The sequence below is a fragment of the Euleptes europaea genome, chromosome 10 (genome assembly GCF_029931775.1).
Source record: "Euleptes europaea isolate rEulEur1 chromosome 10, rEulEur1.hap1, whole genome shotgun sequence".
Lineage (NCBI taxonomy): Eukaryota > Metazoa > Chordata > Lepidosauria > Squamata > Sphaerodactylidae > Euleptes > Euleptes europaea.
This window is the reverse complement of record NC_079321.1, coordinates 767,388-792,962: the sequence shown is the minus strand read 5'-3', so window position 1 is coordinate 792,962 and position 25,575 is coordinate 767,388. Positions and strand designations below refer to the sequence as shown.

The 25,575-nt window shown below is 48.6% G+C and overlaps 1 protein-coding gene across 1 annotated transcript in view; it reads left to right on the top strand.

Moving 5' to 3' along the window:
• PAK5 (p21 (RAC1) activated kinase 5) overlaps nt 1-24,446 on the top strand; it is a 107,078-nt gene extending 82,632 nt beyond the window's left edge. Inside the window, exons 5-10 of the mRNA XM_056856119.1 lie at nt 10,503-11,003; nt 11,516-11,649; nt 14,114-14,240; nt 22,324-22,449; nt 23,070-23,204; nt 24,291-24,446. Coding sequence (XP_056712097.1) covers nt 10,503-11,003; nt 11,516-11,649; nt 14,114-14,240; nt 22,324-22,449; nt 23,070-23,204; nt 24,291-24,446 — 1,179 coding nt within the window. The remainder of the gene's footprint in view (nt 1-10,502; nt 11,004-11,515; nt 11,650-14,113; nt 14,241-22,323; nt 22,450-23,069; nt 23,205-24,290) is intronic.
• Nucleotides 24,447-25,575: the final 1,129 nt, after the last annotated feature.

Sequence of the window (25,575 nt, the reverse complement as noted above, 5' to 3'; positions counted from 1 at the left end):
TGGCCAATACTCTCAGTCCTTTCGATCCTACCATACCTTATCCAGGCTCAGACAGGATCAGAGACGCCCACACTGGGCTCCTCAAAGAGGTTCCTTTCAATGTTTCAACAGATTTAACCGCCCCTCACAACTAGGGCTGTCAATTCGGTTCCATCCGACAAGAAAAACAGCTGAATTTTCCCTGAGTCGGCGGTTTCTACTTCGGATAGAACCAAAGTCAAAAAAGGCAGGAAAATGACAAACCGAACTCGGTGAGTTCGGGTGAACGCCAGATAAATTCGTACAAGTTCGGCGCCCCCAAAGCAGCATTCTCCCACGACCAATCGGTGGCCAAGCTGGGTCTTCGTCTGGCCAATCAGTCATGGATGAAAGTGTGACCCCGGCCGCTGCGTGGCCCGAGGAGAGAAAGAGAGACTGGGAGTGTCTGTGTGTGAGAGAGATCCCTGTGGGTGGGGGGGGGTGTACATTCGCGGCTTTTCACGGCTCCGGGGGGCATTTTTGGAGGTAAAGGTCCCAAACTTTCAGTGTAGCTTGAGGGGACCCTTCTTGCAAGAACCCCCAAGTTTTGTAAAGAGTGGGTCAGGGGTCCCAAGATATGGGCCCCGAAAGGGGTCCCCCCCCCAAAAAAAATCGCCCATTGGAATAAAGCCATGAAAAACACATTCGCTGCTTTCCACGGCTCCTGGGGGCATTTTTGGAGGTAGAACTCCCAAACTTTCAGTGTAGCTTGAGGGGACCCTTCTTGCAAGAACCCCCAAGTTTTGTGAAGATTGGGTCAGGGGGTCCCGAGATATGCAGTCCCCCCCATCTGCCCATTGGAATGAATGGGAGCAGGCGATCCTTAATGTGCATCTAGAGAGCTGCAAATCCAAGGCAAAACCTCCCGTGCATAAGTGGCCAGAGAGAGTCTGTATGTGTGAGTCTGCTAGAATCATATTGGATTACTCCTGATTCCCAGTCCCTGCTCCTGATGGAAGAGAAGAAGACATCCACAGTATGACCCATTTTGGGGCTTTTCTCTATAACTTTTTTCCTGTGTGTGTGTATGTGGAGGGGGGAGATTTTGTGTGTGTGTGTGTGTGAGTGGGGAAGCCAAAGGGGGGTGGGTTTACCTGTTCTGCCGGGTGGTGGGCTTGATTGCCTCTGTGTGGGACTGTACTTTCACCGGTTGCCAACTTTGTCTGGAGTTAACTGTGGGTTAACAGAGTCTCTCTCTGGCTGACTCCTATTGTTTCTAATGGGCTGTGCAGTCGCTCCTGTTGTTTATAATGGGCTAGCCTGTCATTCATTTTAGTACATCCCATGTCAGCGAGTCTCTCTGTCTGGCCCGTTCTTCTCATTCGTTTGGAATTTGCGTCTTCTGGTTCAGGGAGGGCTATTCTGCTGGGGGGGGGGCTTGATTGCCTCTGTGGAGTCTGATTTGGGGGGGGTTACCTGTCCTGGGGGGGGCTTGATCTCTTTGCGAGTGTGATTGTTGCTGTGGAAGATTTGAATCCAGCAGCATGAAATCTATCAATACTGAAGATACGCAATATGCGCAGGTCGCACTTATGCAAGTAACTTTATAAGATGCACTTTGGCTGTGTTGAAATGAAAAGATACGTACGTTACCCATGATACTTACGCTGTTCACTTACGCTTTGAGCAGGATGCACTTTCGGCGTAGTTACATCGGCTCTAAGAAGCCACGGACTGGCTTCTACTGTGTGTGTGGGGAAGCCAAAGGGGGGGTGACCTGTCCTGATGGGGGGGGGCTTTATCTCTTTGCGAGTGTGATTGTTGCTGTTTTCAGTGGTTGCCACCTTCGCCTGGAGATCAGTGTGGGTAGGTGGTGAGTCTCTCTCTGGCTGCCCCAGAAACAATGGGAGGTTTTGCCTTGGATTTGCCGCTCTCTAGATGCACATTATGGATCACCTGCTCCCATTCATTCCAATGAGCAGATGGGGGGTCCACATATCTAGGGACCTCTGATCCAATCTTCACAAAACTTGGGGGTTCTTGCAAGAAGGGTCCCCTCAAGCTACACTGAAAGTTTGGGACTTCTACCTCCAAAAATGCCCCCAGGAGCCGTGGAAAGCAGCGAATGTGTTTTTCATAGAGGCACTGCGTCCAAACACCTTCATGACATCCATAGATCTCACAGAGCCTTTATGCATATCCCCATCCATCAGTCCCACCGGCGCCTTCTGAGATTCAACTATATGAACTTTCATTTACATTGGTTCTTGTAGGTTATCCGGGCTGTGTAACCGTGGTCTTGGAATTTTCTTTCCTGACGTTTCGCCAGCAACTGTGGCAGGCATCTTCAGAGTAGTAACACTGAAGGACAGTGTCTCTCAGTGTCAAGGGTGTAGGAAGAGTAATATATAGTCAGAAAGGGGTTGGGTTTGAGCTATTGTCCTGCAAAAGTATTGTCCTGTAAGTATCAAGATAATGTGCTAATGAGGGTATGGTATGTTAATATGGAACCATTGTATCCTGAAGTGATCTGTTAATGTGTGTAATCCAAAGCTAATCTGTATGGCTATTGTTGAATGTTGTCTTTGTCTGGAGGTTTTTCAGGGCAGGAAGCCAAGCCTTATTCATTCTTAAACTCTCCTCTTTTCTGTTAAAGTTGTGCTGATGTTTATGAATTTCAATGGCTTCTCTGTGCAATCTGACAAAATAGTTGGTAGAATTGTCCAGTCTTTCAGTGTCTTGGAATAAGACCCTGTGTCCTGTTTGTGTCAGTCCATGTTCAGCCACTGCTGATTTCTCAGGTTGGCCAAGTCTGCAGTATCTTTCATGTTCTTTTATCCTTGTTTGTATGCTGCGTTTTGTGGTCCCGATGTAAACTTCTCCACAGCTGCAAGGTATACGATATATACTGAAGAAGATGCTGAGGAAATAAGAGGAGAGACAGCAAGAATTCTACGAAATGCAAAGCCCCCTGCTAGCAATATAACACTCAAGGAGAGAAACGCCATCAAGACCCTCAATGCAGATCCAGAAATCATTATTCTACCGGCTGACAAAGGCAATGCCACAGTGATCATGAAAACAGAAGAATACAAAAAGAAGATTGAGGAACTTCTGGACCCTGCCACATACAAAAAACTAAAACGAGATCCAACTTGCAAAATTACCAGGAAAACTAGCATTCTGATCAAGAATTCCACTCTTCATCCCGACACACACAGAAAACTATGCAAGACTGAAGCACAACCACCACGATTATATGGACTACCAAAAATTCATAAGGATTCCGTTCCACTCCGACCCATCGTGAGTGCCATTGGTTCCCCAACATATGAATTAGCTAAATATTTGACCACCCTCCTACAGGACCACATTGGAAAAACCACTTCTTACATCAAAGATTCAACTCACTTCATCAACAAAATCAGTCCGTTAAGACTCAATCCAAAGGATATATTAATCAGTTTTGATGTTGTATCCCTCTTTACCAAGGTTCCAGTAAAAGACACAATCTCATTGATTAACCAGATTTTTCCAGAAGATATAACAGCCTTATTTCACCATTGTTTGACAACAAGTTATTTCCTATGGGATCAAGAATTTTATGAACAGATTGATGGAGTAGCTATGGGAAGTCCACTCAGTCCAGTAATAGCAAACTTTTACATGGAATATTTTGAAAAGACAGCATTAGAATCAGCACCTTACAAACCTACAGTCTGGTTCAGGTTCGTAGATGATACATTTACCATTTGGAGCCATGGTGAAGAAAAATTAATGGACTTTCTAAACCATCTTAATAATATCCATCCAAACATTCAGTTTACCATGGAAAAGGAAATTGAGGGTAAACTCCCATTTCTTGATACCCTTGTCATCCGTAAATCAAACCTTCAGTTAGGTCACAAGGTCTACCGGAAACCAACTCACACAGATCGCTACTTACACAAAAACTCCAACCACCACCCCCGACAGAAAAGAGGAATAATCAAAACATTAATGGACCGTGCAAGACGGATCTGTGAACCACAGTTTCTCAAGGAAGAAACTAATCATCTAAATCACGCACTGCTAGCAAACGGCTACTCCAAGAATGAAATCAGAAGGGCCATTAAACCAAACAAAAATCAGAAAACTCAAGAAAAACAGTCTCCCATAGGAAAGGTATTCTTGCCATTTATTAAAGGAGTCACTGATAGGATGGAGAAACTTTTGAAAAAACATAACCTACAAACAGTGTTTAAACCCACCAAGAAAATACAACAAATGCTACGATCAGCAAAAGACAAAAGAGACCCCCTCACCTCTGCAGGAGTATATCGTATACCTTGCAGCTGTGGAGAAGTTTACATCGGGACCACAAAACGCAGCATACAAACAAGGATAAAAGAACATGAAAGATACTGCAGACTTGGCCAACCTGAGAAATCAGCAGTGGCTGAACATGGACTGACACAAACAGGACACAGGGTCTTATTCCAAGACACTGAAAGACTGGACAATTCTACCAACTATTTTGTCAGATTGCACAGAGAAGCCATTGAAATTCATAAACATCAGCACAACTTTAACAGAAAAGAGGAGAGTTTAAGAATGAATAAGGCTTGGCTTCCTGCCCTGAAAAACCTCCAGACAAAGACAACATTCAACAATAGCCATACAGATTAGCTTTGGATTACACACATTAACAGATCACTTCAGGATACAATGGTTCCATATTAACATACCATACCCTCATTAGCACATTATCTTGATACTTACAGGACAATACTTTTGCAGGACAATAGCTCAAACCCAACCCCTTTCTGACTATATATTACTCTTCCTACACCCTTGACACTGAGAGACACTGTCCTTCAGTGTTACTACTCTGAAGATGCCTGCCACAGTTGCTGGCGAAACGTCAGGAAAGAAAATTCCAAGACCACGGTTACACAGCCCGGATAACCTACAAGAACCAATGAACTCTGACCGTGAAAGCCTTCGACAATACTTTCATTTACAGTTCAGGGCTCTACAATTTGGGTTGACATCTGCCCCCTGAGTTTTTTCCAAAGTGATGGTGGCTATTGTGGTGATGTTAAGGAAGGAAGGAATCCAAGTACATCCCTACCTAGACGACCTACTCATATGCGCCCCCTCATACAACCTAGCACTTCAGCACACCACTCGAGTCATCACGGCACTCGAAACGCACGGCTTTCTTATAAACAAAGCCAAAAGCTTGCTAAGCCCGTCGCAGAGGATCCTACATCTGGGAGTGGTCATAGATTCCACCACCAATTCAGTATTCCTCCCAACAGACAAGGCCCACAAAATTGTGGTAGTGGCCAAGTCCACGGTAAAGTCATCACGACATCGACTGATGGCTCTGACAAGGCTCCTAGGCCTCATGGTATCATGTCTAGGCCTGATTCCTTGGGCTCGCTTCCACTCCCGACCACTTCAAGCAGCACTGCGTCCATTCCAGCTGTTCATCATACACAAGATAGACAAGACCCTCTCCCTCAGTCCAGTGGCCAGGACGAGCCTCTTATGGTGGACCAAAGTCGACAATCTAACAGTCGGACAACCGTATCTACATGAACAGCCAGTCCAGGTGTTTACAGACGCCAGCCTTGAGGGATGGGGAGCCACGGTGGCAGACTCCTTTGCTCAGGGTGTATGGAGCCAGTCAGAAACATCTCTCCACATCAATCTCCTTGAACTCAGGGCAGTACATTTAGCCCTCATCAAATTCCACAACCTTGTCAGAAACAAACATGTGCTAATCAAGGACCAAGGCCCACATCAACCAGCAGGGTGGGTCTCACTCCTCTCGCCTGCACCAGGAGTCATCGGCCATCATGATCTGGGCAGAAAAACACCTTTTGTCTCTGAGGGCAGAACATGTACGGGACATCCACAACACTCAGGCAGATTGGTTAAGCCGTCAGACCCTCCAGGAAGGGGAATGGATGCTGAATACTGAAGTCTTTCAAGCCATCACCAGCTGGTTTGGAATGCCCACGGTGGATCTGTTCGCCTCAGTCCAGAATCGTCAGGTGGAAAGGTTCTTCTCCTGGTTCTACCATCCGGAAGCAGAGCAAGTGGACACTCTTCTGACTCAGTGGCCTCCGGGTTTCCTATCCGCCTTTCCACCACTGCCTATCCTTCCGAAAGTCATCGGGAAGATAAGGGCGGAGAGAGCAGAAGGCATCCTGATCGCTCCCAATTGGCCTCGCTGGCCATGGTTTCCGGCACTCATGGAGTTCTCCACCAGGGCACCTTGGCAGATTCCAACATCCTCGGATCTCCTTCAACAGGGACCAATGATTCATCCAGATCCTGGATGGTTTCAATTGACTGCTTGGAGGTTGAAAGGGCAAGGCTCTTAGCCCTTGGGCTTTTCGTGGAGGTGGTGGGGACCATCCTTAAAGCCAGATGTCCTTCTACTACAAGGATATATCAGTACACCTGGAAAGCCTTCTCCAGGTGGTGTCACCGGAAGATGATCAACCCTATCTCTCCTAAACTACCTCAGTTACTGAACTTTTTACAGAACGGTGCGCAGCAGGGCCTTAGAGTGGCAACCTTACAAAAGCAAGTGTCTGCTATTGCCTCAGTCTGTCCAGATATTGATGGGATTCCTCTGTCATCGCACCCTCAGGTTAAGGCTTTTATTAAAAGGAGTGGCTCAATCTACCCCTCCGGTGACTCACCGCTTCCCTACCTGGAGACTGATCACTGTACTTTCTGCTCTAACCAAAAGTCCCTTCGAACCTATGAGAGAAGTTCCCTTATGATTATCACGGATGAAGACCTTATTTTTAGTTGCCATAACCTCTGCCAGGAGGGTTTCAGAATTGGGTGCCCTCTCTATTCGCAAAGACTTATGTATCTTTCACAAAGATAAAGTTGTGCTACGTACTGATCCCTCATTCACCCCCAAAGTGGGTTCCTGGTTTCATCAGTCTCAGGAACTTCACCTCCCTTCCTTTTGTCCTAATCCTTCTACTCCCAGAGAGCGGAGTTGGCACACCTTGGACCTGCGTAGAGCTATTCATATTTATATATCTAGAACTGAATCCATTAAGAAAATGGAATTTATGTTTATCTCCGTTTCTGCACCCAACAAGGGACTTCGCATGTCCCAACAGTCTATCAGCACATCCATTAGACAATGCATCAGAGAAGCCTACCTAGCCAGTGGTCTCCAAGTTCTGAATGGGATCACAGCCCATTCACTGCGAAGTGCAGCCACGTTGGCCACATTTTTCAAACAAGCCTCGACTGAAGAGATTTGTAAAGCGGCTACTTGGTCCAACGTGACTACCTTCATTAGACATTATTGAATCAATACTATGGCATCCGCCGAAGCAGCATTCGGCAGACGTATTTTACAGCACATGGTGGAACATGATGAGGACTGAGTTCCCACCCGTTATTTCATTGCTCTTGGAGATCCCAAAGACCAAGATGCCCTTCCTTCAGAGTGGGAAAGGTACATTGTTTACTCACCGAGAAGGTTTTTTCCGCTCTGAAGTAGAAGGGCATCTTGCCCACCCGTAGATGGCAACATCATCATACAAGGGTGGACTGAAGCACACCAAACTGGCCTACAGATACGATCTGCCTAATAATATTGTAGCAATAAATATAGAATGGTTCTAAGTTTATCGTTTAGTTTATTGTTGTTTGTACTCCTTGTTTGTGAGTGCCTTTCCCTATCTCTTGAGTTTGCTGTAGAATAACTGGAAGGGGAGGTGTTCCTTGCCTGGAGACAGGAAGTTGTTAGTTTAGTCCTGCCTACCCCTAGCAATGTGCGAGAAACACCCAAAGATCAAGATGCCCTTCTACTTCAGAGTGGAAAGGACCTTCTCAGTGAGTAAACAATGTACCTCTCTTAATGGAAGAGGCGTGGCTCAGCCGTAGAGCACATTTTCTTTCATGCAGAAAGTCCGATGTCCAACCTTCATCATCTCTTCTTAAAAAATCTCAGTCAGAAGAGCCAGAACGGAACTCTGCCTCAGGTAACATTGCCTCCGGGTAAACACAAAGGTCTTGTTTCACAGGGTGGCCGTGTTGATCGGCACTAGAACAAGGACTTTCGAGTCCAGGAGCACCTTAGATACCAACAGATACTAAAAGAATTAGCTCTGAATGGCTAATACTGGGCCAGAATGATGACTAGTCTGACCCAATAGAAGTGTGAAATAGCATAATAATTATTAATTGTATTTGATAATAATGCAATAGCTCTTATTGGCAGTAATGCACCAGAGTTAAAATGTCTTCCAAGAATAAACAAGTTCTAGTTCCATCGGTATTATAGTAGATTGATCAAAAAGACATATTGGAGTGCTGGCGCTGAATGGGAATGCAGCTTCAGTCATGAATGGATCGTGCAGTTAGAATAATAGTTTCATCTGTCTCATATATATATATGTGTGTGTGTGTGTGTGTATATATATATATATGCTAGCTTAAACTTACAAGAAGCACTATTTTAAATCTTCTTTTCATCAAATATGGCACACAGAGGAAGACATCCAGGCCTACCATAACAATCCAAGGACAAGCATTTGTTGAATGTTTCGCTTGTCATCAATCCTAGAGATAAATCAGAGCAGGAAAATTTAAATCTGCGATTAAATCCTCTGTTGATTAATTAACCCTAAATGCTCTTTGTGTGTGTGTAATGTGCTGCCAAGTTGCAGCCAATTTACTGTCCCTTAGGGTTTTCAAGAAAAGAGACGTTCAGAGGTGGTTTGCCATTGCCTGCCTCCACATAGCAACCCCAGACTTCCTTCTTGGTGTCCCATCCAAATTCTAAGTTGGGCTTTATTCCCCTCTTTTGTCTTCTACCATCCAAATTCTAACCAGGGCTGACCCTGCTTAGTTTCTGAGATCTGATAGGGCTCGCCTGGACAGTCCAGGCCAGGGATCCTAGATGCTAGGAAGCCATTAAAAGGCTGTTGTTGAGGAGAAGAACAAAACTGATTTAGAAATGCAGCAAAATGAGGTGGTAGAATGGGCAGGGTTGCCAATCTCCAGGTGCTAGCTGGAGATCTCCCGCTACTACAATTGACCTCCAGCCAACAGAGATCACCTGGAGAAAATGACCGCTTTGGCAATTGGACTCTATGGCAACATTAAGAGTGGACCATACTTAGGGTTGCCAGGTCCCTCTTCGCCACCGGCGGGAGGTCTTTGGGATGGAGCCTGAGAAGGGCAGGATTTGGGGAGAGGAGGGACTTCAATGCCATAGAGTCCAATTGCCAAAGAGGCCATTTTCTCCAGGGAAACTGATCTCTATTGGCTGAAAATCAGTTGTAATAGCAGGGGATCTGCAGAAGAAGGCAGCACTGTTTACAGGGCTGAGTAGAGTCTGCTTGAGTTGGAGAACCGCGCAATTGAGAAAACAAGACCTAGGAAAGCTCCCTACAAAGGAAGCTGCCGCACTGAGCATGAGATCCACCTCATCTTCTTTGCCTGGCAGCAGCTCTCCAGAATCCCAGGCAGGGATCTTTCCCCATCTTACTACTCTGCCTTTTAACTGGAGATAGCCTGTGCTTGAACCTGGGAGCTTTGGTGTGAGGCCTGTCACTGAGCCTTCATTGACCTTCCCAAAAAGGTGAGAGATTTGCAAACTGGATATGTTTGTGCATGAGGGAAGGCAGCATGAGACAGCTGGATCTCATCCTATCTCAGAAGCTAGGCAGGGTCAGCACTTGGAAGGGGCCCTGCCAAGAAACACTCTGCAGAGGAAGGCAATGGCAGACCCCCTCTGCTTCATCACTTGCTTTGCATGTCCCTTGCTGGAGTTGCCAGAAGTTGGTTGACTGGACGTATTGCCATCTGACAACAGTGCTGGTTCTGTGGACTTCGGCAGATCACAAGAGCGAGGGCAGGAGGGGTTGCATCAGTGCTTGGCTCTGGTGGCCCTTTCTTACATGCCCAGGGTAATGCTGATCGTCACTTTGGGATCAGGAAGCAATTTTCCTCCAGGCCAGATTGGCCAGGGATCCTGGAGGGGGGATTGGCCATTTTCTGGGCATGGAGAAGGGGTCAAGGGATCACTGGGGGTGTGAGGGGGGGGAGGTAGTTGTGAATTTCCTGCATTGTACAGGGGGTTGGACAAGATTACCCTGGTGGTCCCTTCCAACTCTGTGATTCAATTACTCTGTACGTACATATGTTTTGTGTGCTGTTGAGGGATTGAGCCCCCTGCCTGGGGGGCTTCTGGTGCTTTTGTCCACAGGCTTTGCCTTCCTGACCACTGAGGAATGGCATTTGCTCCGCTACCTGTGTGTGTGGGGGGGCAAAGATGCACAAGGGTAGTTTTATGACTGGGATGATTTCTTTTGTACCAATTGGAGCACGAAACATTTGGGAGACAGCAGGAGGCTCTGGGGAGACTCCTGCCATGCCCCATTTAGTGAGCCAGTCCCACTTGGGAAAGCACCAGTGGAGCCAAAAGTCTCCACTTCCTCCTGCTCCTTCTTTCCAGCCGCCCAGGTGTGCGAAACTGCACTGACTTCTTTTCTTGCCTCTCTTCGCAGCTGGATTACGAGAGAGCAGAGATGGTTGTCAGCCCGCCGCTGTCCAGCTCGGACACTTACCCCAGGGGCCCCTCCAAGCTCCTGCCAGGCCCGAGCAAGGCCGGTTACTCCGGCAGTGCCTACCAGTACCCCGCCGCCTACCACCAGTTCTCCCACTATCACCACCAGCCTCCCCCGCAGCAGCCACAGAGCTCCCATTACATCTCCACGGCTTCTTACCCGAGTTCCCCCAGCATCGCCTCCAGCGCTTACCCCCCACCCAGCTGGGGCTCCTCCTCGGACCAGCAGCCCTCCCGGGTGTCCCACGAGCAGTTCCGGGCGGCCCTGCAGCTGGTCGTGAGCCCCGGGGACCCCCGAGAGTACTTGGACAACTTCATCAAAATCGGGGAAGGCTCCACGGGGATCGTTTGCATCGCCACCGAGAAGCACACGGGGAAGCAGGTGGCCGTGAAGAAGATGGATCTCCGGAAACAGCAGAGGCGGGAGCTGCTCTTCAACGAGGTGAGTCACTCTGTGGATGCCTGGACTTCTGGGAGAGCTGGTTACATGTGTCGTCCTGGGGAATACCGAAAGCAGAATGGGTTCGCTCCTGCCAGATTCCTGTTCAGTCTCACCCCCCCCCCCTTTGTCCACAGGGATAGGGTTGCCAACCCCCAGGTACTTAAAATGAAGTTAATCGAGCATATGCCTTGGATGGCTCGTGGGCCAGGTAAGAGCTCTCAAGGGACCGGATCCAGTCTGCAGGCCTGATGTTTGACACCCCTGCTCTAAACTCAGAGAGAACACGGTGCAGGGTGCCGGCAGTTTAGAGGGGAAGAATGCCGAGACACAGTGTGGCGTAGTGGTTAAAGTGTCAGACTAGTGTCACACCCTTCTCGTACAAATGCCGATTTCCCTGATGGCAAAGATGTGTTTATTTGTGAGTCAAGCATTTGGAAAATGCTTCTTCAGAGAGAGGGCCAAGACACCTCTTCAACCATCTCAATTCTTTAAGGACTCTTTTGCTCCCCTAGGTCGTCATCATGCGAGATTACCATCATGAAAACGTGGTCGACATGTACAACAGTTACCTGGTGGGAGATGAGTTGTGGGTCGTCATGGAGTTTCTGGAAGGCGGCGCTTTGACGGACATCGTGACTCATACCAGGTAGGCTCCGTTTGGGATCCTGCATGCGCCGGTTTTGGCAAGCGGCTGCTTTGAGGAGCCTCATAAGAGCTCTGCCACCTGCAGAGCTTGTTGGAAGGCGCTGAATCAGGGTTGAACTCCTCTGCTGTATGTGTGGCAGCACCAGGGACCCGTCCAAAGGGACCTCGGAGAATTCCAAGTTAATGGAAAAGGAAAGGAAGAGGCAGCCGTTTCTGGTGTTTCTCTGTCATTATCAGCAACAGAGGAAGAAGTGTAGGAGGATGGGCTGATTAGGTACATCCTATAATGCCTGTTAATGCTTTCACCGGTTTCTATGGCAACCTGTGGATTTACAGAGAACATGTTGATTGTTCCTCTACCTGCAGATGCACCTCAGAACATGAGAGCAGGCCCGCTGGATCAGACCAACGAACTATTTTGTCACGTCACTCAGTGGCCAACCGGTTCCCCTGGAAGGCCTACGAGCAGGTCTCCTTGGCAGCCAGTGGGGCTAAAGTGTAGGACTAGAATCAGATTTAAACCCCTCTACTTCCTTGAGCCCCGTGGCGCAGAGTGGTAAGCTACAGTACTGTAGTCAAAAGCTCTGCTCATGACCTGAGTTCGAACCCAACGGAAGTCGGTTTCAGGTAGCCGGCTCAAGGTTGACTCAGCCTTCCATCCTTCTGAGGTGGGTAAAATGAGTGCCCAGGTTTCTGGGGGTAAAGGGAAGATGACTGGGGAAGGCACTGGCAAACCACCCTGCAAACAAAGTCTGCCTTGGAAACGACGGGATGTGACATCGCCCCATGGGTCAGGAATGACCCAGTGCTTGCACAGGGGACTACCTTTACCTCATTTTTTTTTTTACTTCCTTGAAGCTTGCTAGGTGACCCAGGGCCAGTCACTTTATTTGGGAAGAAGAACCTGCCTCATGGGGGTATTGGGAGGATAAAATGGGGGAGGGAAGGTCACCTACCCTAGGCTGAGCGACTTGGAATCCAGGTGGGATGGGAAGGTACGAGAGAGGTACGAAGGCATGGAGGTGGAACTTCTCCCCATCATTGACCTCCGGTCACTGGTCTCTGAACAGGGAGGTCTCTTGTAGTGCGTGTGGTTAATAGCTGCTGATGGATCAGAGGCTATGTACCGCTCCAAACCACCCCTCTTAACCACTATACCACACTGCCATAAAAGCGAGCTGAGGCCTTTGCATAGGACTCCCGATGGACAGCCTGTAGTGCCGAGCTCACAGTCCGGCACCCTTTGGAGCTTTGAGAAGCCCCTGAAACTCTGAGTCTGGAACTCCGCCTTGCCTTTCTTGAGTATTCGGCTTGAGGAAGAGTTCTGTGTAAGCTGGAAGTTTGCATGCTGCATTTGGCACACTAATTGGCCCTAAAACTGTGCCCCATTATCTCATTTGTTCGGTGACTTTTCTTATGCAGAACTGCAGCTATTTTTATTTTTTTACCCACAGACCACAAAGATTCCCGCAGCCTTCATTAAGAGCTATTTTCCGAAATGTTCGTCACCGTGCCAAATATTTTGACAGGACTTTAATTGCAAACAGATGCTTCCAGAGAAACTCTTTTTTTCGAGTGCTGTCATTATGGTTGGACGCAGTAGAATCACTCCTTAATCTTCTTTTGAACATTTTTATGGCCTTCTTTCTAAGATTTGACTCAAGGGTTTGCAACATTTATGGTGGCAGGGGGCGGGGAGAAATGTCCATCACAGTCAATGGCGTGGCCCCAGGCAGGGGTCCCAGGAACAGCCTTTCCCATGGGTCAATCAGGGCAGCTGCCCCAGGCCCTGCCCTGGGGAGGGGGCCCCAGCCACAAACTGCCTTGTTGGGGACCCCTCCCTCAGTGGACAAGGACAGTGAGAGACTTACAGCACCGAGCATTCATCTGTAGGGGGTGGGAGGACCCCCCCCCACTTCCCATGACAGCCCTAGTGGTGGCAATGAACAGGGCAGGGGGTCACACCACACCTTGCCCCCACCTACTGATTCCAGGGCCCCCTCCTCATGTTGGCCCAGGGCACCCAAATGTCCGAGGCTGCCCCTGATGTAGTGATGGAAAGTTCTGTCAAGTCACTGCAGACTTATGGTGACTTTGCAGGGTTTTCAAGGCAAGGGACATTCAGAGGTGGTTTCTCATTGCCTGCCTCTGCATAGCATCCCTGGACTTCCTGGGTGGTCTCCCATCTGAACCGATCGAGCTAGCCTGGGTCATCCAGGTCAAGTCAAGAGATGTTCAGAGGTGGTTTACCCATTGCGTAGTTACCGTGGACTTCCTTGGTGGTCTCCCATCCAAATACTGACCAGGGCCAACCCTGCTCAGCTTCTCAGATCTGATGAGATTGGGTTAGCCTGGGCCATCCAGGTCAGGGTTCTCAGTTGGTACTTCAGACTAAATTCTCACATGCTCTCTCTCTCTCTCTCTCTCTCTCTGTGTGTGTGTGTGTGTGTGTGTCTTCATCCCAGGATGAATGAAGAACAGATAGCAACCGTGTGCCTGTCTGTCCTCAGAGCGCTGTCTTACCTGCACAATCAAGGGGTCATCCACCGGGATATAAAGAGCGACTCTATACTCCTTACGAGTGATGGGCGAGTAAGTATTTAATGCTTCCTCTAGCACTGATGGGTGGTGGTGGTGATGCCAGGAAGGGATTGTGCCGTGCGGGGCATGAACACGGGTGGAAAGGAGCCCTAGAAGACAATAGGCCGGGGTTTATCCTGGATCCATACACCCTCCCAGTCTGGTCCCACCCACCCACCCACCTGGGAAGCACTTCTGCTCAAAAGGATGATATTCCTGGCCATGTGGGGGGCGGGGGAGGCTGGACATTGGAGAGCAGGCTGCTGGAACTGAAAAGGCCCCCATTTCCAAGGCTTTGGATCCCAGCCACAGAATAGGAACCCGAACTTCTGTTTCAGAGAGTGCCTCACTCACTCACTCACTCACTCACTCACTCACTCCTCCCCAGTGCCGCAAACAAACATTACGACCATGTATTTCAGAGGAACATATAAAACATCCATAATATAACAATAAGAACCTTATAAAGATTTTGGAACAGTAGAGGCAGCTCTCTTCCATGATGAATTTGGGTAGTGGCTCCACCTGTAACCCCGGTCAGATGGTTTTGTAAAAGACTCACCAGATAATCAAGGGCATTTTCATTACCTTTATGATCATATCCAGGCAAGATCTCTGTCCAGAGTAAAAAGTCTGGTCCCTTATAGATGGGCAGGTCTTCATTCTTTTCAGCAAGGACAACTGAGTGTTGATTTTCTACGTTCTCCAGCTCACTTTGCAATACCCCCCCCCTTAAACAACTCGAAATTTTGGATTTTTAAAAATATATAAACATGTAGTTTGGAGCTGATAATTAAAATTCGAAATGCCATAGAGGGAGTGAAAACTGTAAAGATAGAAAATGAAATTAACGGAGGGAAATAACCAAATTAAATGGAGGGAAATAACCATAGAGTTTGGGACAAATCCTAGAGCATTGTCTGACATAATGATGTCATGTCTGGTTTTTCACTGGAAGTGATTTTGCATACCTCAAATCCCTCCCAGGGGGTTAGGGTTGCCAGGCCCCTCTTTGCTACCAGCGGGAGGTTTTTGGGGTGGAGCCTGAGGAGGGCAGGGTTTGGGGAGGGGAGGGACTCCAATGCCATAGAGTCCAATTGCCAAAGCGGCCATTTTTCTCCAGGTGACCTGATGTCTATCAGCTGGAGATCAGTTGTAATATCAGGAGATCTTCAGCTAGTACCTGGAGGTTGGCAACCCTATCCCTCCCATACTGAGATGTATATTTGAGGCCCCAGGAGCATAACAGGAGGGTCAAGGCCATCCTCCAAAAGAAAAGAAGGTTCCAGACCACTGAATGTCCTTTTGTTGTTATAGTTTATAGTCTTTGTAGTTGTGCTGCTAAAATTTAGCCATGATCTGATCTCTGCTTTCCAGATGTCCCAGGGAAAGCCTCATTATGCTTCCTGCCCTTGTACTTATTATGCGAAGTGCACACTTTTGTTGTGGGGATGTTGTGTAATCATCTTTTCTTTTACGACACGCATCTCTTTTATTTGAGTAAAATAAAAGCCTCGTGAGCTCCCCCAAAATGGATCTGGCACCCAGACTATGCATCACTCCGTCTATTCTTTGACTCCCAAAAATAAGCTTTGGCTGTGGTTGGCTTTGTTTTATAAATAGCAACTATTCTTCCTAATTTTTCTTTCTCCATCGGCACTGGTGCCAGAACGAGATTGACAAGGCCGATAATGAAATTCCCCAGTTCCCACAACGTGGTCGCTTATGAGATGCAGCCTTCTTCACTCTTCTTGCGGCTCCTCATTCTAGATCCCCAACTGCTTCCGGACATGACAAATGGGCTGTTTGTCTGAGGGGCTGCAGTCTCCATTTTTGACATGCAAACACGAAGTCAGCGCTCCGTCATCAGCCCCTAAGCCATCGTGATGTACAACCGCCTTCTGCAGAATTGATTTTGCTTCAAATAGATAAAGAATGCTTCCTTAATATGCTTAAAGCGCACGGTTATGCCCACCGAGCCAGCCGCCTCTGCCCACATGGTAGCCATTACAGACTGAGCTCCTGAGAGCCAAGAATGAAAAACACATGTGTTTCCACAGACTGTGAGAACTGCTTCATCAAAAAGCAGATGTGCTGTGTAATCCTTGAGCCACTTAAACTACTGTTTTTGAACTCATTTCCACTACTGTTCCCCATCCTCATGCCTCCGCATAGGCATTTGTTCTGTTTCTGACCCTTCCTTTCAACATCTGTTACCACTGGAACACATTAAATCAGATTTCAGTATTAGCTGCCATCTACCAGCGATCTCACAGCCGAAGGGTCTTTCACAGTGCCGTCCTAAGAAGAGTTATGCCCTTCTGAACACATTCGCTTCAGTGGAATTGTGCAACTCCTTTGAGCTGTAAGACAGCCTGAACTCTACTCCAAGCGTTACTGGTCACCAGTTATCATTTATTTGGTTTGTTGCAATATCTATATTAAAGAAAAGAAGCTTTTCAGTTTGGGATCCCATTAGTTAATATCTGAATATTCATCTGTTGTATTAAGGTACTACTGGAAAATCACAGGCACTTATGGCAAAAAGCAACACAATGGTGCAATTATCCAAACTGTATTGTGTACGTAAGCACTTATCCAAACTGTTATGTATGCAAAATTACAAACAGTATTAAATGCAAAGGCACAAATATCACAATTCTCAAAAGGTGAAGCCTCATACAATTCTAAGTATGTTACATCAAAGTTCCGTGGGACTCAAAAGTCCTAGAAGCTGAATGAAGAAAGCTGCAAGACTCAAAAGGTCCTTGAAGCTGAATGGTGAAAGCCAAAATAGGTCTCCAGTAAGTTCCTATTTCGCATTCTCTTTTTCATCAATGGCGTTCCACGTAATAATTCTTCAGAACATATGTTCTGTTAATACTGTTTGTAATTTTGCATACATAACAGTTTGGATAAGTGCTTACATACACAATACAGTTTGAATAATTGCACCATTGTGTTGCTTTTTGCCATAAGTGCCTGTGATTTTCCAGTAGCTACATTTTGGGCACTCGTCTTTATTTTGATTGCCAAACCTCCAGGTACTAGCTGGAGATCTCCTGCTATTACAACTGATCTCCAGCCAATAGAAATTTCTCCAGTTCCTCTGGAGAAAAATGGCCACTTTGGCCATTGGACTCTATGGCACTGAAGTCCCTCCCCTCCCCAAACCCCACCCTCCTCAGGCTCCACCCCAAAAACCTCTCGCCGGTGGCAAAGAGGGACCTGGCAACTCTAGAGTACAATGTAAGTTGCAAACTAGGTTTATTGCAGGCTTTAGCAGGGATAACAACTGCAGCATCACTCAGTAAGTCAGTGTGGGCTCAGGCCAAATCTCCCTTCTAGTTCCTATTTCCTGTCCTACCAGACTACATCACCCAGCAGTAGAAAAGAGCAAGAGTCCAGTAGGACCTTAAAATTAAACAAAATTTCTAGCAGGGTGTGAGCTTCCGTGAGTCACAGCTCACTTCTTCAGAAGAGCTTTCTTCACCCAGCAAGCAGTGATTCCACTCTGTTGTTTACAGCCGCAACTATCTCAAAGAACGCCACATCATCTGTACACCCGACTCCTGCTTATAGTCAGTCTTTGGCCTCTCTCTCACACGGACAAAAGTGATTTCTTCCTCCCCATCAAACAGTGTGTAATCCCCCTGACGAGATAGTTTCTGTGTTTTGCACAAGACAGGAAAGGAGTGGAACTCCCTGCCCCAGGATGTGGTGATGGTTGCCAACTTGGAAGGCTTTATGAGGGGACATGTCCATGGAGGAGAGGAGTATTCATGGCTACTAGTCAGAATGAATACTAGTCATGATGCATCTAGGGCCGTCGATTCGGTTTGTCCCGAACCAAAAAACAGCCTAATTTCCCCCGATTCGGCAGTTTTTAGTTCGGATGGAACCGAACTCAAAAAAGGCGGGAAAACGGGGAGCCGAATTCAGCGAGTTCGGGGTGTTCAGCGAATAAATTCAGCAAATTCAGGGTTCGGCGCAGCAGCATAACCGTCAGTTAGTAAGCAGCATTCTCCCGCAGCCAATCGGTGGCCAAGCAGGGTCTTCCTCTGGCCAATCAGTCGCGATTGAGCACGCGAGCCCAGCTGCTGCATGGCCCAGAAAGAGAAAGAGAGAGTATCTGTTTGTGTGAGAGAGAAATCCCCGTGTGGGGGGGGGCGTGTGCACATTAGCTCCTTTCCGTGGCTGCAGGGGGTGCATTTTTGGGGGTAGAGGTCTCAAACTTTCAGGGTAGCTTGAGGGGATGCTTCTTGCAAGAACCCTCAAGTTTTGTAAAGATTGGGTCAGGGGATCCCGAGATATGGGCCCCAAAAGGGGTCCCCCCTTAATGTGCATTTTTATTCCATTTACAGCACACATTTGAGCCATTCCGTGGCTGCAGGGGGCGCATTTTTGGGGGTATAGCCCCCAAACTTTCAGCGTAGCTTCAGAGGAGCTTTCTTGCAAGAACCCCCAAGTTTTGTAAAGATGGGATTGGGGGGCAAAATATGGGGTCCCCCCCTTTTCCCTATTGGGATGAATGGGATCAGCCAATCCTGTGTGCATCTCGAGAGCGGCAAATCCAAGGCAAAACCTCCCGTGCTTAAATGGAATCGTATTGGATTACCCACTCCTCCCAGTCCCTCCTGATGGAACAGAAGACATCCACAGTAAGACCCCTTTTGGGGCTTTAATCCAGGGGTGGGGAACCTCTGGTCTGGGGGCCGGATCCGGCCCGCGAGATCATTTTGCCAAGCCCCCGGCCCGCCTGCCGAGGTTGGGAGCTCCACAGCCCACCTGCCGAGGCCAGGAGCTACACGGAGCTAGCTATCGCTAGCCAGGCCCTCCTCTTGGCATTTCAGGCTTCACAGGGAAGCGGGAGCGCATGCACAAAAAACGGAAGGTGGATTGGATGATTGTGGGGGCATTTCCCCTAAGTCTCCCGTCTTCCTTTTCCTTGTTTTCGATTCCTCGTGAGAGAGAACACGTGCGTCTGGCCAGCTCTCTCAGCCCCCCCCCCCTTCGCTGCCAGGTTTTTCCAGGTGAGTGGAACCCCATACCACCGTCTGAAGCTGCTGGGGCGGCCGAAGCTCCTGCCTTCTTCTCCCCCCCCCCGCCCCCTGTGTGCTTGCCGCACCGCGGCTTAAATGTTCCCTGGGTGGCCAAAGCTCCTGTCTCCATTCTTTCCCCCTGCCCCTGTGTGCTTGCTGCGCCCAACCCGCCCCGTGCTCCATTCCCCCTGGCCCGCGCGCTAGTCTTGCCGCCACTGGAGGGTCCCCTCCGAGCCCCCCCGTGCTCCGTTCTTCCCGGGCCCCGCGCTTTCTGTGCCGCCGCCAGAAGGTTCCCGCCCACCTACCCCCGTGCTCCGTTCTTCCCGGGCCCCGCGCTTGCTTCCCCCTGTCGCGTGGGTGTGTGTGTGTGATCCTGGGCTGCTGGGTGGCCCGGGGGGGAGAGAGAGAGAGCCCCATGAGGGATGTGTGTGTGTTGGGGAGGGGAAGCCTCCCTTTCCTTCCTTCCTTCCTTTCATTCCTTCCTTTCCTTCCTTCCTTTCCTTCTTTCTTTCCTTCTTTCTTTCCTTCCTTCTTTGTTTCCTTCCTTCTTTCTTTCCTTCCTTCTTTCTTTCCTTCTTTCCTTCTTTCCTTCTTTCTTTCTTTCTTTCTTTCCTTCCTTCCCTCCCTACTCGGCATAGCCTCTGCTAGGGTTGCCAATCTCCAGGTGGTGGCTGGAGACCTGGCAACCCTAGCTTCTACCCCCCCCTCCACCGGGAGAGCTACGCCTGGTATGGCCCCCGAATGATGTTATAAATACGCAAATGGCCCTTGGCAAGAAAAAGGTTCCCCACCCCTGCTTTAATCTCTAATTTTTTCCCGTATGTATGTGGGGGGAAGCAGAGTCTGTGGGGGGGGGCAGTTTCTGTGGGGGGGGAGCCAAAGGAGGTTTTCGCCCATTCTGCCAAGGGGTGTGTGACCGCTCACCTCTGCGGGAGTGTGTGTACTGCTTTTAAAGTTTTAAAGTTTAAAGTTGAGTCTGTGCGGCGGCTAGCGAGTCTCTCTCCGCTCGGCACCCAGGCCGCACCTCCTCCTTGGTGTTTTTCCCTGTTGTTGCCCCTAGCCTGGGGTTGAGTGCAACTGGTCGGCTTGCGTGAGATCCCCTGCGTCTTGGATTTTCCCCCCGTTTGGGGGGTGCACCACAGCGCCGTATTGGTTGGAGAGGTGGGGGGTGGTGCTGGTGAGACTTGCTTGAGTTTGGTGGGATCGTTTGCATAAGGGGGGAGTGTCCCTCCACCATGAGAAGAAGGAGCAGGGCAGAAAATACAAAGTCTGGGGGGGTTTTTTTTGCACGGTCTGTTTTGCTGCTCGCTCAAAAATGTTTTTGCAAAATCTGACTCTCACAATACATTTGCTCGCATGTTGCTTTGCATTGCAATGGTTAGCACGGGAGGTTTTGCCTTGGATTTGCCGCTCTCTAGATGCATAGGATTGCCTGATCCCATTCATCCCAATAGGGAAAAGGGGGGCCATATTTTGCCCCCCCCCGATCCCATCTTTACAAAACTTGGGGGTTTTTACAAGAAGACTCCTCTGAAGCTACGCTGAAAGTTTGGGGGCTGTACCCCCAAAAATGCGCCCCCTGCAGCCACGGAATGGCTTGAATGTGTGCTGTAAATGGAATAAAAATGCACATTAGGGGGGGCCCTTTTGGAGCCCATATCTTGGGACTCCCTGACCCAATCTTTACAAAACTTGAGGGTTCTTGCAAGAAGCGTCCCCTCAAGCTACCCTGAAAGTTTGAGACCTCAAACCCCAAAAATGCCCCCCGGAGCTGTGGAAAAGCGCCAATGTGCTTTAAGTGGCTTTATTCCTGTGGGCGATTTTTTTGAGGGGGCGACCCCTTCTGGGCCCCATATCTCGGGACCCCCCGACCCATTATTTACAAAACATGGGGGTTCTTGCAAGAAGTGTCCCCTCAAGCTACCCTGAAAGTTTGGGACCTCTACCCCCAAAATTGCCCCCCGGAGCCGCGGAAAGGCTCGAATATGTTTTTAATGGCTTTATTCGGCTGAATTTTTCCCCGAACTCAGAACTTGGTGCCGAATTCCACGAATCCAAATCGGGGGAGTTCGGACTTCCCGAATAAAAACGGGCTGAATTTTGCCGAATCTGAATTTTACCGATTTTTTTTCCCAACAGCCCTAGATGCATCCTTATTCTCTCCAGGATCAGAGAAGCAGGCCTATTATATTAGGGGCTATGGAGCACAGGCAGAATAATGCCGCTGCAGTCGTCTTGCTTGTGGGCTTCCTGGAGGCACCAGGTTGGCTGTGTGAACCTACTGCTGGACTTGATGGGCCTGGGTCTGATCCAGCAGCAGGGCTTTCCTTATGGTCTTATGAGGGCTACACAAGACCTTTCACAAACGCAGCACAGGGTTCAAACAAAACCAAGGAATTTGCTGGTTTGGGAGGACAGATAGCCCAATGTTGTTGTTTTTAACAACTCCAGGGGGGGGTCACCACATCTCTACGTCTTTTCTCCTCCCTTTATTTGTTTGTTTTCATTAGCAAATGATGCCAAAAGCTATAAGAAGTGCCTTGCTGGAGGTCCATCTAATGCGGTGTCCTGTCTAACATGATGGTCTCGGAGAGCCAACCGCAGGGCACGGAGGCCCCAGAGCCCCCTTCCCCTGCGGAGGCAGGAATGTTTTTCTCCTTTGTGATCAGTTTTGGAATGGTGCGCTTCTGCAGTGTGGCTTCATGGTTCAAGGGTTGTACTAGAACGGTAGAGACTTGGGTTCAAATGTTCCTTCAGCCTCCTTGTACCTTCCCTGGGTGGCCTTGTTTGGCTCCCTCTCAGCCTAGTCTACCTCACAGGGTGATTGTGAGGAGACCAGATATGCCACGCAGATCATTCTGGAGGCTGCGTGAGATAAACGTGTCATAAGAGCTCATCACTATTCACAACACGCAGCAGCCTTGCAGGATTTTAGCTTTTTAGAGAGTTATTGATATAACAAGTGGAATTATGGAACTCTGCTAATGACATGAGTGTGGACGATACTCCCGGCCTGCTGCTGTCATTTTTCTGATGCACTATTTCTTTTTCAGATAAAACTATCAGACTTTGGGTTCTGTGCCCAAGTTTCAAAAGACGTTCCAAAGAGGAAATCACTTGTCGGAACTCCGTACTGGATGGCCCCGGAAGTGATCTCCAGGCTGCCTTATGGAACAGAAGTAAGTAAGAACTGGGAACGTGGCTGCAGACACAACGGATATCAGCTCTCTCAACAAAAACAATATTTCTGTGCTTTAATTTTAGTTTCAGTTCTCAACGTGTCTCCACTGCTTTCCTGCCGGTTCTGGTCTCTCAAAACAGATAATGGAATTGGTCTCCATAAACACACATTTAGCTTCCAAACGTCCCAGCATACATATTTAATGCAATCAGAAGGACAAAGGCCCTTATGATGAAGCATTAAGCCAGAGGGCCAGCATGGCGTAGGAGTGGTTAAGAGTGGTGGAGTCTGATCTGGAGAACTGGGTTTGACTCCACGCTCCTCCTCATGAGCAGCGGACTGTAACCTGGTGAACCGGGTTGGTTTCCCCACTCCTCCACATGAAGCCAGCTGGGTGACCTTGGGCGAGTCACAGTTCTCTCCGAACTCTCTCAGCCCCACCTGCCTTACAAGGTGTCTGTTGTGGGGAGAAGAAAGGAAGGAGACTGTAAGCCAGTTTGATTCTCCTTAAAAGGGAGAGAAAATCAGTGTATAAAAACCAACTCTTCTTCATCATCTGTAAAGGGCTAATGGTACCCAACCGATTTCACTTTTCTGGTCAATGGATGTCTATTGCAGGTGGACATCTGGTCCCTTGGTATCATGGTAATAGAGATGATCGATGGAGAGCCACCGTATTTCAATGAGCCGCCTCTCCAGGCAATGCGCAGGATCAGAGACAATTTACCACCGAGAGTGAAGGATCTGCACAAGGTGAGACTGCCCACATTCTCATGGAACGCGTCCCGTTAATCCTCTCCTGCATCTTCATGGGCAAATGGAGCCTAAATATTGGGCCTATCTCTGTTTTGATCACAAGTGAGGATGACCGGAGGCTCTCTCCCAATTGCCCCACTCACATCTTCCCCATTGGTACATCAGCACATGGATGTGTGGATAAAGTGTGCGTGCATAAAATCCAAACAGCTAAACAGCGCAAATGATATACCAAATAAAATGGAAGAATTGAATTGTCAGTGTGGCCTTAAGCACACACGCGCACACACACAGATGCCCATCTTCAAATGCGGCATCCTTGCAGGGGTGTACGAAGCATGCCCAGTGAGAGGCAACCAGGAAGGTGCCATCTTGTTCCCCAGCTGGGCCTAGGAAAGAGATGGAGGGAGGGCCTTGTCCTCTTGCCTCTGCTTCAGGGGCTGTCTGTGACTCCTTGGGCAAAGGGCCGTCCCTGCATGCCCAGCAGAATGGCTCAGCGTTGGGGAGGGGCCGTGGGTAGAGCTTCTCCTCAGCATGCAGAAGGTCCCCGGTTCACCCCCCTGACATCTCAAGCCAAAAGGACCAGGTTGTAGGTGATGGGAAAGACCGGTGCCTGAGACCTTGGAGCGCCTCTACTAGTCGGGGTAGAGAATGCAGGAGACAAAAAGCAATGAACAGTGCAAGGGAACAAAATTTAATAAATGAAGCACCCCTGCATGTTTTGCACGAACTTCTTCAGGGGGGATCTTTTTCTGCTCAAGCATCCCCTACAAGCAATAAAACAATTAATTGGCTTCATAATTGTTTAATTGTCTCCGTTTTGTTTTGGTGCGTCATCCCCCCCTCTCTTTTTGCTCGTAGAGAATACTGACCATGAGGGATGAGTGGTCTGGTTCAGTATATGGCAGTTTCCCAGGTGTGTGTTTGTGGCCCATGTGCCACTCTTTGGCCCGCATCCTAGGGGTTGCCGACTCCTTCTCTAAAGGGTCTGCCAATTCCTCCATTAGTGATCCGGTGCTGAGTGTCAATAACATACAGTGTCAATAACGTACCTGTTACCTGACGGCCATTGGCTTTCCACAGGTCTCCTCAGTCCTCCGCAGCTTTCTCGATTTGATGCTGGTACGGGAACCTTCCCAGAGAGGAACAGCCCAAGAACTGTTGAGGCATCCCTTCCTGAAACTGGCCGGCCCTCCATCGTGCATCGTGCCGCTCATGAGGCAATACCGGCACCGCTGAGGGCAGCCAGTCTCTCTCTCTCTCTCTCTCTCTCTCTCTCTCTGTGGCACGGAAACCGTCAGGGAAACTGAACACTGAGCGGAAAGCGCTCATGGGGAGAGATCATCGGCCGCAGTGGATGTGAAGGAGGGCCGCTCTAGGCTTGAAATGGGATTCCTTCGCTTGTAAACCAGATGTGTCGGCAGCCCAAATTCCTACTTGGGCAGCGTCCTCTACGCTCGGATGGTGTTTTCGCCTACCGGCTCACAAAGCAGAAGGACGTGACCCTACTTGGAAATGGGGAGAGGGGCTGGCAGCACAACAGAAGGAACCCCTGGGTTTTATTTAGAATCTGTGAAATGGCATTTCTACTTCAGAAGAACACTTTTCTGACAAAAAAAAGAAGCACCTTTTTATCTCGGTTGTAGCAGTGTGACGTATTTTGAAATGAATTTGTAATTTTCTGTACATGGCTTTTGATAATTTACAGTACTTTGATGTCATAACGGTCGTGTTAGTAGAGGTCATGGGTATAAACTTAGCAAGCGTTTGAGCGAGACCTTTTCCTACTTTTTTATGTCTTTTGAAGAGTCAGGGACTCAAGAAAACTTTCAGAGGCTCAGAATGTTGACCAGATTTTTTTCACCTGCTCTAGTCAAGAGGACATCTTCATTTTGCAAAAGTTTCAATTGCAAAGTACATTTCCCTTTTCTTAAGATAATATTTAAGTATTTCAGTATTGTTCAGAAGAGCTAAAGACCTTGCAAAATGTGAAGGGCTGTTTCATATCGATATGTTTATCATGTCCTAACCACTGCTATTGTGTGGTAGTTAACTCGCAGGAAACGCCACACAAATCATCTGTCCCAGAATGCTTGGTTGCCATCTGATACTTGATAACTACACCCACCTGAGCTGGTGGCAAGAGCTGGCTTGGTAGCGCAATCTCCTGATGCCAACTCCCAAAGTTTATATACTTGCACTATGAATGGGAGATTGTGTGGTTGCAGGTGGCTTCTCCCATTTCATGCTGGAAGAAGTGTCCTCGAGGGAATGGAGCGTAATTCTTTTACACCCTTTTTAGCCTTGCCAGTACTAGTGTGACTTATGGGAGCTTGAAAGTATCACACTCCACGCCTTTCTCCAGGAG